Source organism: Lithobates pipiens, unplaced genomic scaffold, assembly GCF_037356315.1.
Source record: "Lithobates pipiens isolate NorthernLeopardFrog02 unplaced genomic scaffold, aLitPip1_a1.2 Scaffold_22, whole genome shotgun sequence".
In the NCBI taxonomy this organism is placed as follows: Eukaryota; Metazoa; Chordata; class Amphibia; order Anura; family Ranidae; genus Lithobates; species Lithobates pipiens.
In genome coordinates, this window is record NW_027507784.1 from 278892728 (window position 1) to 278905813 (window position 13086).

The window sequence follows — 13086 nt, forward strand, 5'->3', positions numbered from 1 at the left end:
GAATTGTTTGTCCATTTCAGATTCCAGCTGTCTCCTTTCTACTTCAGCTTAGAATAAGGAAAACAAGAGAAAGAAAAGCACCAACATAGTGCATTTAAACTGTAAAAAAAAAAATCAAAGCAAATTGCCAGGTTCATATAAGGAAGGTGAATAGGTGAAATCAGTGGGGAATTCTGAGTCAAGTCTTTATGATCTTTGGCAGCAAGGTGCCAGCTGTGCTTATGACTTATGTGGAGACTCTGTGCTCCTGAAGGTACAAAAGACAAGAAAGCTGGATACCAATTTTATTTTATATTTTTCTTAACAAATAGACAATAGAACTCCAACTAAAACTTTGTTTTTGGTTTTGGTTGCAGTGGAGAAAAGTTATATAACATTTGTCAAGGTTTTATTGCTAAAGAATTGAGTGTGTGTTGTCTGACCAGTCCTGAGGTGTTATAAAATAAATATAAAGATAGGGGCTGACTTACTAAAACTGGAAAGTGCAAAATATGATGCAGATGTGCATGGTAGTCAATCAGCTTTTAACTTCAGCTTTGACAACCAAGCCTGGAAGCTACCGTAATTGGTTTCTATGCAGAGCTGCACCAGATTTTGCACTCTCTAGTTTTAGTAAATCAACCCTGCGACGTCTTTTCTTGTTACTTTTGCGTGAGTAAAATTATTTATTTTTTCCAATTTGTTTAACCACTTCAGGACCGCCGTATTGCCAATGTACGTCAACACAATGGCACAGGCAGGCATAATCACGTAAATGTACGTGATTGCCTTCTAGCGGGTGGGGGGTCCGATCGGACCCCCTCCCGCTAGATACGGCGGTCCCTTTCGGTGCCGGAGCGATCGGCGATGAGGGGATGGCCGTTGGTTTCCGCCCATCCCCTCTCGATCGCTCCTGGCCAGTGACGAACTTCCTCCCCTGTGAAAATGTAAACACAGGAGGAGGAAGTGATGTCACACTCCTCGTGGCGGTCTTTTTGAACCGGACAGCGAGGAGTGAAGACGCAAGTAAGTGCACCAACAGTCCACTGACACATAGGTACACACAGGCACACATTTCACCCCAGTCACCCCCCGATCACCCCCCCGATCGGCCCCCCGCCCCCCCCCAGTCACAGTGTCACTAATGCAGTGTTCATTTATTTATTGATCACTACATTTAGTGTCAGTTGTGACTGTAAAAAGTGTCAGGGCAGCTAGTGTTAGGCCCCTTTAGGTCCAGGGTAGCCCCCTACCCCCCCCTAATAAAGGTATAACCCCTTGATTGCCCTCCCAGTTAACCCTTTCACCCTCTTTTACCAGTGTCACTAAGCGATCGTTTTTCTGATCGCTGCAATAGTGTCACTGGTCCCGCTAGGAAGCTAGTTTTTTTTTAGGTTCAACGCCAGGTTTTTATACCGTTAGGTACCCCGATATATAACCTAATAAAGGTTTTAACCCTTTGATTGCCCCTAGAGTTAACCCTTTCACCAGCGATCGCTGCATAAGTGTCACTGGTGACGCTGGTTAGCCAGTTAGTTATTTAGTTATTTAGGTTCCCCGTCAGCTTTTTATAAAGCTTCAGGTACCCCCATATAAATACCCAATAAAGGTTTTAACCCCTGATTGCCCTTAGTTAACCCTTTCACCAGTGATCACCGTATAAGTGTTACGGGTGACGCTGGTTTGGTAGTTCGCTTTTTATAGCATCAGGGCACCCGCCATTTATTACCTAATAAAGGTTTAACCCCCTGATCACCCGGCGGGTGATATAAATTTGGTTTTAGGGTCAGAAAGGGTCTGCGTCGCCCCAGGCAGTGCTAGGTTAGTGCCAGCACCGCTAACACCCACGCGCAAAGCATACACCTCCCTTAGTGGTATAGTATCCGAACAGATCAATATCTGATCTGATCAGATCTATACTAGCGTGCCCAGCAATTTAGGGTTCTAAAAAAACGCATTGTTAGCAGGATCAGCCCAGATACCTGCTAGCACCTGCGTTTTGCCCCTCTGCCCAGCCCAGCCCAGCCCACCCAAGTGCAGTATCGATCGATCACTGTCACTTACAAAACACAACACACATAACTGCAGCGTTCGCAGAGTCAGGCCTGATCCCTGCGATCGCTAACAGTTTTTTTTGGTAGCGTTTTATACAGTCGCTGACAGGCTAGGTGCTTTTTTACCTGTGAGTCTCACTACTGTACCCCTAAATTTAGAGCCCAAAATGGCAAAGCGAAGGTACACTAGTGAAGAGGCCTACACGTTTCTGAGCATGACAGATAGTGAAGAGGAAGACACTGATCTGTCAGAATCAGGCTCAGAATACGAACCTGTAGAGGACAGCGCCTCCATGTCAGATAGCTCTGACGACGAAGAAGAGGTCCCTGCTATTGTCAGGCGTACCCGACCCCGATTTTCTGATGTTGTTGAGGTGCAGGAACCGGAAGTCCCTTGTATGGAGTATAGAGCCAGTACTAGCGCCGCTCATCCTTTTGGTGAACTGGCAAGCACCAGCGGCCTAGTACACCCTGGGCATACATCCAGCACTGCAGTATCACGTGGTGACGTGGCGAGTCCCATAAGTGCAGTTCAAGCTGGCGAGGTGGCAAGCACAAGTAGTGTCCCGCTGCCACCAAGAAGAAGAAGACAAAGACAGGCCCGTCGTACCCATAGTGCCCTTCCTGCAGAATTCGCCTATCCCAATTGGGTGCCCACCACTTCTGCAGAACCCGTACTTCCCCCATTCACTGCCCAACCCGGTATTCAGGTGGATACAGATGATTTTACGCCACTCGATTTTTATTCTCTGTATCTCACGGAAGATCTCTATAGATCTATTGTGGACCAAACCAATTTATATGCTGGTCAACGCATCGCCGCTAATCCCCAGTTGCCGTCTCTTGCCAGAGATTGGAAACCAGTTACGGTTTCCGAATTTAAGACGTTTTTGGGCCTTTCCCTCAACATGGGCACACACAAATTTATGCGGATGCGGGCTTATTGGTCCACGCATCTGGCTGACCACATGCCCCTGTTCTCTAACTCCATGCCCAGGGCACGATACGAGCAGATCTTGCGGTTCTTGCACTTCAGTGACAATGAACTTTGTCGTCCACGTGGAGACCCTGAATACGATCGGCTCTACAAAATTCGGCCCCTCATAAACCACTTCAACCAACGTTTTGCAGACTTGTTTATTCCCCAAAAAGTTGTCTGCGTTGATGAGTCCCTGGTTAAGTTTACTGGTCGCTTGTCATTCAAACAGTACATTCCCAACAAGCGTACCAGGTACGGGGTCAAGCTCTATAAGTGCTGTGACAGGGCCACAGGCTATGCATGGAGCTTTATGGTTTATGAGGGTAAAGATAGTTACGTAGAGCCGGAGAACTGCCCTGATTACATAGGAAGCGCTGGCAAGATAGTGTGGAAATTGGTGTCACCCTTATTCGGAAAGGGGTACCACTTGTATGTGGACAACTATTACACCAGCGTGCCACTGTTTAGTCATTTATTTGATAATCAGATTGGAGCATGTGGCACCGTGCGACCTAATCGCCGGGGCTTTCCCCAGCGGCTTGTAGATTCCCGTCTTAGGCTGGGGGAGAGAGCCTGCTATCGGTGTAATAATTTGCTCGCTATGAAGTGGAGGCATAATAAGAATGTTTTCGTTCTTACCTCCCTTCATGCAGACACGACGGTCCAAATTTCTACGGCGACTGGTATTGTGGAGAAACCCCTCTGTGTCCACGAATATAACAAAAATATGGGAGGGGTGGACCTCAATGACCAGATGTTAGCGCCGTATCTAACTTCCCGTAAGACCAGACGCTGGTACAAAAAAGTGTCTGCTTACTTATTTCAATTGGCTTTGCTGAATGCTTTTGTGCTATACAAAGCTTCAGGCGGAACATTAACCTTTCTTTTCTTCCAAAGAGAGGTTGTCACAGAGCTTCTGTTTCCAGACGGTTCTGTACCTCACCATTCCCAACCAAATGCAGTAAGCCGGCTGTATGAGAGGCATTATTCTTATGTCCTCCCGAGTACCCCTACCCAACGAGCCCCCCAAAAAAGATGTCGTGTCTGTAGCAAGCGCGAATATAGGCGTGACACCCGTTCTTATTGTCCACGCTGTCCTGGCCAGCCTGGTCTTTGTCAGGGTGAGTGTTTTGAACGCTACCATGAACGAGTGAAGTATTAGCGTAGGGTACAGCATTTCACAGGCTAGGCACACTAACACAGGGTCTCCCAAGATGCCATCGCATTTTGAGAGACCCGAACCGTTACAGTTACAGTTTACAGTTCAAAAAAAAGTGTATAAAAAAAAAAAAAAAAAAAAAAAAGTAAAATAAAAAAACCAAAAAAAATATAAAATATAAAAACCAAAAATAGTTGTCGTTTTATTGTTCTCTCTCTCTCTCTCTCTCTCTCTCTTCTCTCAAATTTTTTATACTTTACTGTTTACTGTGTTATTGTTAACCATTTTTCATGTTTTCAGGTACGCCATTCAGCTGCAGCGTGGATTTATTTATCTTGACAGCAACAGCGTTTGCTCCCACGATACATAAAGCCGCGACTCCAGTGCTGTAGGAGGTGATTTCACCACCACAGTTAAAAAAGAGCATATATGCCGAAGCATGGGGGCATAAGGGGTGGAGGAGCGATTTTGCTCCTAATGCCGCGTACATACGGTCAAAATTCCGACGGAGGGCTTGCCCGTGGAAAAGTTTGAACGTATGTACGCAGCATAACTTTTTTGCGGGAGGATGCCCCCATGCTTCGGCATATATATATTTTAGGCACAGGTTGTGTTAAAAAATGTTTTATTTTTTACTGTTTTTTTTGGCAATTGCTTTGCAGGTATGGTATGGTAAGGTTTTACTGGGATGTTACTTTGTTTTAACGTTAACCATAATTTGCTTAGCAGGTACGCCATTCAGCTGCAGCGCGGATTTATTTATCTTGACAGCAACAGCGTTTGCTCCCACGATACATAAAGCCGTGACTCCAGTGCTGTAGGCGGTGATTTCACCACCACAGTTAAAAAAGAGCATATATGCCGAAGCATGGGGGCATAAGGGGTGGAGGAGTGATTTTGCTCCTAATGCCGCGTACATACGGTCAAAATTCCGACAGGGGGCTTGCCCATGGAAAAGTTTGAACGTATGTACGCGGCATAACTTTTTTGCGGGAGGATGCCCCCATGCTTCGGCATATATATATTTTAGGCACAGGTTGTGTTAAAAAATGTTTTATTTTTTACTGGTTTTTTTGGCAATTGCTTTGCAGGTATGGTATGGTAAGGTTTTACTGGGATGTTACTTTGTTTTAACGTTAACCATAATTTGCTTAGCAGGTACGCCATTCAGCTGCAGCGCGGATTTATTTATCTTGACAGCAACAGCGTTTGCTCCCACGATACATAAAGCCGTGACTCCAGTGCTGTAGGCGGTGATTTCACCACCACAGTTAAAAAAGAGCATATATGCCGAAGCATGGGGGCATAAGGGGTGGAGGAGTGATTTTGCTCCTAATGCCGCGTACATACGGTCAAAATTCCGACAGGGGGCTTGCCCATGGAAAAGTTTGAACGTATGTACGCGGCATAACTTTTTTGCGGGAGGATGCCCCCATGCTTCGGCATATATAAATGGTGCATGTATGTCCATCATTAGAAGTGGGTGGATGAAGGGAGGTATCTAATGGTGGGCATACCCACCGATCAATCTCTTTTTTTTCGTTCAGACAACATGACTCTCAGTAAATAGCTTGGGGTGTCTACTTTCCAAAATGGGGTAATTTGGGGGGATTTTGTGCTATTTTGGCATTTTATGGCCTTTGCACCCTTAGAAATCCTGAAGGTGGTGATTGGTTTTCGGGGTGCCGTACGCGACTAGACTCCCAAAAAGTCCCACACATGTGGTATCCCCATACTCGGGAGAAGTAGCCGAATATATTTTGGGGTGCAATTCCACATATAACCATAGCATGTGTGAGCAATATATCATTTAGTGACAACTTTGTGCAAAAAAAAAAAAGTTTGTAATATTCCCGCAACTTGTGGCAAAATATAAAATATTCCATGGACTCAACATGCCTCTCAGTAAATAGCTTGGGGTGTCTACTTTCCAAAATGGGGTCATTTTGGGGGGTTTTGTGCTATTTTGGCTTTTTATGGCCTTCGAAACTGTGATAGGTAGTGAGGGGTAAAATCAAAAATTTGCACCCTTAGAAATCCTGAAGGTGGTGATTGGTTTTCGGGATGCCGTGCGCGACTATACTCCCAAAAAGTCCCACACATGTGGTATCCCCGTACTCGGGAGAAGTAGCGGAATATATTTTGGGGTGCAATTCCACATATAACCATGGCATGTGTGAGCAATATATCATTTAGTGACAACTTTTTGTACATTTTTTTTTTTTTTTTTTTTTTAGTCATTATTCAATCCCTTAGGACAAAAAAAATAAATATTCAATGGGCTCAACATACCCATCAGCAGTTTCCTTGGGGTGTCTACTTTCCAAAATGGGGTCATTTGGGGGGGTTTTGTGCCATCTTGGCATTTTATGGCCGTCAAAACTGTGATAGGTAGTGATAGGTAGTGAGGAGTAAAATAAAAAAATTATGCCCTTAGAAATCCTGAAGGCGGTGCTTGGATTTCGGGGTCCCGTACGCGGCTAGGCTCCCAAAAAGTCCCACACATGTGGTATCCCTGTACTCAGGAGAAGCAGCAGAATGTATTTTGGGGTGTCATTTCACATATGCCCATAGCATGTGTGAGCAATATATCATTTAGTGACAACTTTGTGCAAAAAAAAAAAAGTTTGTAATATTCCCGCAACTTGTGGCAAAATATAAAATATTCCATGGACTCAACATGCCTCTCAGTAAATAGCTTGGGGTGTCTACTTTCCAAAATGGGGTCATTTTGGGGGGTTTTGTGCTATTTTGGCTTTTTATGGCCTTCGAAACTGTGATAGGTAGTGAGGGGTAAAATCAAAAATTTGCACCCTTAGAAATCCTGAAGGTGGTGATTGGTTTTCGGGATGCCGTGCGCGACTATACTCCCAAAAAGTCCCACACATGTGGTATCCCCGTACTCGGGAGAAGTAGCGGAATATATTTTGGGGTACAATTCCACATATAACCATGGCATGTGTGAGCAATATATCATTTAGTGACAACTTTTTGTACTTTTTTTTTTTTTTTTTGTCATTATTCAATCCCTTAGGACAAAAAAAATAAATATTCAATGGGCTCAACATACCCATCAGCAGTTTCCTTGGGGTGTCTACTTTCCAAAATGGGGTCATTTGGGGGGGGTTTGTACTGCCCTGCCATTTTAGCACCTCAAGAAATGAGATAGGCAGTCATAAATTAAAAGCTGTGTAAATTCCAGAAAATGTACTCTAGTTTGTAGACGCTATAACTTTTGCGCAAACCAAAAAATATACGCTTATTGACATTTTTTTTACTAAAGACATGTGGCTGAATAAATTTTGCCCTCAATGTATGACTAAAATTTAGTTTATTCGATTTTTCTTATAACAAAAAGAAGAAAATATCATTTTTTTTCAAAATTTTCGCTCTTTTTCCATTTATATCGCAAAAAATAAAAATCACAGAGGCAATCAAATACCATCAAAAGAAAGCTCTATTTGTGGGAAGAAAAGGACGCAAATTTCGTTTGGGTGCAATATTGCATGACCGCGCAATTACCAGTTAAAGCAGCGCAGTGCGAAATTGCAAAAACACCTCTGGTCCTTAAGGTATTTATTGGTCCGAGGCTGAAGTGGTTAATTATTACACATAACCACCAATCATGTATGTAAAATGATTTAACCACATTCTCTATAACATTTTTTTTTACCTATTTACATGGATGGCCCCACTTGTATAGTAAGCTGATTAACAAGTAATATCAGTACATACAGTATAGCAATCCATAACAAACAAGCTGCATAAGCTAAGGGACCATGTAGAGCTATGTATATAATTACGTAACTGAAGTACTGGTATATGTAAACCCGACCACTAAAATTCAAAACGGTCTTCCAGAAGTTCTGCATTGGCACTCTGTCACGTAGGTGTCTGATAGTGGCTTAAAAAAGGCTGCTGATAAAAAGCATTGCTGATACTAACATTAGAAATGTTTTATATATATATATATATATATATATATATATATATATATATATATATATATATATATATATATATATATAAAAATATGCATAGTGCTTTAGCAAAAATAATAATTCAGGTAGGGTTTACATCTGCTTAAAGATGAGTAAAGATTTTTATGACAAAGTAGCACAGATGGATACCTGCCCATCTTTTGATCAATTTATGGCTATTCCCACTCAACAGAAATCTATCTGAAAATCGATTTTTGCTGAGCAGGACCATTGGAAAATTTTCATTTGAACAGCAGTTGCAGCACTAATCAGTGTACTCTGACAGCAAAAGAGACATTGCTGTCAGAGTACAACAGCACAGAAGGGAGGATTCCTTCATCCACCTTGTTTCTGTGGATGGGGGAATCCGTTTTCTTTTTCAATCAGCTCTGTAGCTGCTCAAAAAAAAACAAGTCTTCTATGTCCTGCTCTAGATGACAGTAAAAGTGATCACTAGCTTGAGCTCCGCAGGCACAGAAGTATAAGCTTGACTTTAACTGTACATATACAGTATCTCACAAAAGTGAGTACACCCTCACATTTTTGTAAATATTTTATTATATCTTTTCATGTGACAACTCTGAAGAAATTAAACTTTGCTACAATGTAAAGTAGTGAGTGTACAGCTTGTGTAGCAGTGTAATTTTGCTTTCCCCTTTAAAATAAATCCACAAACAGCCATTAATGTGTAAACCGCTGCCAACAAAAGTGGGCACACCCCTAAGTGAAAATGTCCAAATTGGGCCCAAAGTGTCAATAGTTTGTGTGCCACCATTATTTTCCAGCACTTCCTTAACACTCTTGGGCATGGAGTTCACCAGAGCTTCACAGGTTACCACTGGAGTCCTCTTCCACTCCTCCATGAAGACATCACAGAACTGGTGGATGTTAAAAACCTTGCGTTCCCCCACCTTCCATTTGAGGATGCCCCACAGATGCTCAATATGGTTTCGGTGTGGAGACATGCTTGGCCAGTCCATCACCTTTACCCCCAGCTTCTTTAGCAAGTCAGTGGTCTCCTTGGAGGTGTGTTTGGGGTCATTATGTTGGAATACTGCCCTGCGGCTCAGTCTCTGAAGGGAGGGGATCATGCTCTGCTTCAGTATGTCACAGTACATGTTGGCATTCATGGTTCCCTCAATGAACTGTAGTTCCCCATTGTTGGCAGCACTCATGCATCCCCAGATCATGACACTCCCACTACCATGCTTGACTGTAGGCTAGACACACTTGTCTTTGTACTCCTCACTTGGTTGACACCACACATGCTTGACACCATCTGAACCAAATATGTTTATCTTCGTCTCATCAGACCACAGGACATGGTTCTAGTAATCAGTGTCCTTAGTCTGCTTGTCTTCAACAAACTGTTTGCGGGCTTTCTTGTGCATCATCTTTAGAAGAGGCTTTCTTCTGGGATGACAGCCATGCAGACCAATTTGATGCAGTTTGCGGCGTATGGTCTGAGCACTGACAGGCTGACCCCCCCCCCCACCCCTTCAACCTCTGCAAAGACAACCTCTGGATATGACGCTGAGCATGTGCACTCAACCTGTTTGGACATCCATGGTGAGGCCTGTTCTGAGTGGAACCTGTCCTCTTAAACCACTGTATGGTCTTGGCCACCGTGTTGCAGCTCAGTTTCAGGGTCTTGGCAATCTTCTTATAGCCCAGGCCATCTTTATGTAGAGCAGCAATACTTTTTTTCAGATCCTCAGAGAGTTATTTGCCATGAGGTGCCATGTTGAACTTCCAGTGATCAGTATGAGAGAGTGAGAGCGATAACACCAAATTTAACACACCTCCTCCCCATTCCCACCTGAGACCTTGTAACACTAACGAGTCACATGACACCAGGGAAGGAAAATGGCTAATTGGGCCCAATTTGGACATTTTCACTCAGGGGTGTACTCACTTTTGTTCCCAGCGGTTTAGACATTAATGTCTGTGTGTTGAGTTATTTCGAGAGAAAATTGACATAGTTATACAAGCTGTACACTTACTTCTTCACTTTATAGCAAAGTGTAATTTCTTCAGTGTTCTCACATTAAAAGATATAATAAAATATTTACAAAAATGTGTGGGGTGTACTCACTTTTGTGAGATACTGTATGTATTTTTACATTCTGTAAAGTAAATTTACAACACTATGTAATGTAGAAAAAGTGTTCAGTAGATTTATATACACACCTCATCATTCTGAATTGAGTCAGGTGACAGACTAATGTGTTGTATGTATTTCTTGATATCCCCAATCATCTGTAGAGATAACACAGACCTTTTATATACAAAATGTAGATAATACACACATTTACACAAATAACGTTCTTGTTGTCATTGAGAAAGAAAATAAATAATTGTTCCAATTCCTAGTTTAGTTATATTTCCAGTTATTACGTCCACTTAACTGTCCTGAATTTTAACATAAAAAAAGGGAGCTAATGGCCCTTGTCCTGTCTACATATCAATAAATTTGTGGAAACATTATATTGGATTAGTATAGGAATACAGCTCACATTTTCGATTCTTGAAGTGTAACTGCAGTCAACACCTTTTTCCAGCTTTGGTAATGTAGGGAAGACTTAGAACGTCTGTCAAGGCTTTAACGCTGACTTTCTTCCTGTCCTGATAGTTCCTCTTTTCCCCTAACATTTTCCCTTACCATCTCCCCTTTTTTGAGTCACCCTTTGTCTCTGCCCCTACCTACCTCTGAGCACCATCCCTTGGTTTCAACCTGTACCCACCTTCCAGTACTGCCACTTTTAAAGAATACAGAACCAAGTATAATTTTGTGGTACTAAGTAATTTGTATGGAATTTGTTAATGATAACAAGAAAGACAGTAAGGCCCCTTTCACACAGGCTTTCCGATCAGGTCATCCTGTCAGTTTTTCAGGCAGACGTGATCGGATGCTCCATTCACCTCTACGGAGCAGCGAATGTCAGCGTGACATGTCCACTGACATCCACCGATATCCGATCCTGTCCGTGAAATCCAGACGGATGGTGACCCTATTTTCCATCTGTCTGGAGGACATAGAGGAGAGCTGGGCTCTGACAGGTCTGTTTCAGCACAGTATGCGTAGACGGACCTGTCATCAGCCTGCTTAGAGGGGATGAGCGTATCGATCCCTCGCTGAAGAAAACAGAGTCCGCCGGGCGGACTGCCTGTGTGAAAGCACCCTGAAACAGATTCCTCGCAGTGAGCAACAATGGACGCCACCCCAGCAGAAATAGAAGACCCCCCCCCAGCAACAATAGATCCCCCACACATAAATAGACATCCCCTAGCAACAATGGACCCCCCCCCCCACAACCATATACCAACCCAGCAACAATAGACCCCCGGCAGCAACAACAGATCTCCCGGCAGCCAGCATCAATAGACCCTTTAGCAACAATAGACCTCCCCCTCAACAGTAGATCCCTCCCAGCAATATAAGACCTCCCACCAGTAACAATAGACCCCAACACAAAAATATATCCCCACCAATGACAATAGATCCTCAGCAGCCAGCATCAATAGACTCTCCAGCACAAAAAAAAAATGTGTGTGTGTGTGTGTGTGTGTGTGTGTGTGTGTGTGTGTGTATATATATATATATATATATATATATATATATATATATATATATATATATATATATGGCAAGCAAAGGTCCAATGGAGCCCACACAAGATCGAATTGTCCGACGGACTCGTTCCGTCGGACCTTTGCTGTCAAAAAGTCCGGTCATGTGTACGTGGCATTAGATACGTTTTTTTAAAGAAAATTCTTTCGAAATTCGAACCGTGTATGGCCGCCATTAGTTATATTTTTATAGAAAATATTGAGAATTATGATCATCATCAGCTACAATACCTTCTCTGTTAGGTGTGCGATCATGTTCTTGGCTTCTCTCTGCATATCTACATCAATGTTTTGCAGCTGTGTGCTCAGTGCCTTCTGCACTTGCTGCTTCCCATCCAACCCAGATGACTGCTCCACTGCCGTCTCCAGAGATTTCCAGTCCAGATCTCTCAGGATATTACCCATCAATTTGCGTACATGCTCAATGTTGTTCAGGATAATGCAGAGCTAAATAAATGAAGTTAGGTACAAAAAAAGTAAATTAAGATGTTAAGTTAAACGCAGACTTTTAAAAACACCAAAGGGGGCATTTATAACAGCTGCTCTCCACTGAACATTAAAGTGATTACTCTATACTGGGCCTTCATTTTATGCGGTGTGGAGCTGGGGGCCTTCTTTGAAGTGTTCTCTGCATAATGGTGCCAAAACAGGATTGGGGAAAGCCCAGTCACATAAAATTGTCAAAGTGACATGTTTCCTACTCCTCCTGAAACTTTTTCTTCTTTTCCCCATTCATTAACATGAACAAGACCTGACCTACTTTAGTGTCCAGAACCAAGCAAAGAGGAAAACACATTTGTAAAGCAAATACTGTGCTTTATTATTGTGGCAAAGTTTTTTTTTTTAAAGTAGACGTTTAGATGTGGCTAAACCCTGCCACTCCTTTATAAAATGGGCACTCAAGTGTAGACACCATTATAAACTGTTAAATTACAATTCCCAATGATGATGCAACTTAAAGGTTACATATTACAAGAGTTGTAGGTAGGCGGGTAAAATAAGTACTGAACCCCTCACTATTTTTCTAGGTAAAGATATTTCTTGTCAAAGGTGTTATTGACATGAAATTTTCACCACATGTCGGTAACAATCCATGCAATCCCTACATACAAAGAAACCAAAACAAATAAGGTCAGAAATGAAGTTATGTGTAATAAATAGGAATGTCCCAGAGATAAAGTATCAAACACACTAACTGAAATGTATTTAAAAGGTTTGTAACCCTACATTTTGATTTTCTGCCAGCCCCCCTATTTTTAGCTTCTATCCTGCACTGTAACCAAAGTCTGTAAATAGCTTTTTCTG

At 42.6% G+C, this 13086-nt stretch overlaps 1 protein-coding gene across 1 annotated transcript in view; it reads right to left on the reverse strand.

The window, feature by feature from the left end:
- BAIAP3 (BAI1 associated protein 3) overlaps nt 1-13086 on the reverse strand; it is a 554780-nt gene that overhangs the window by 58286 nt on the left and 483408 nt on the right. The window contains exons 25-26 of the mRNA XM_077449095.1: nt 12013-12228; nt 10342-10410 (exon numbers count right to left, since the gene is read on the reverse strand). Coding sequence (XP_077305221.1) covers nt 10342-10410; nt 12013-12228 — 285 coding nt within the window. The remainder of the gene's footprint in view (nt 1-10341; nt 10411-12012; nt 12229-13086) is intronic.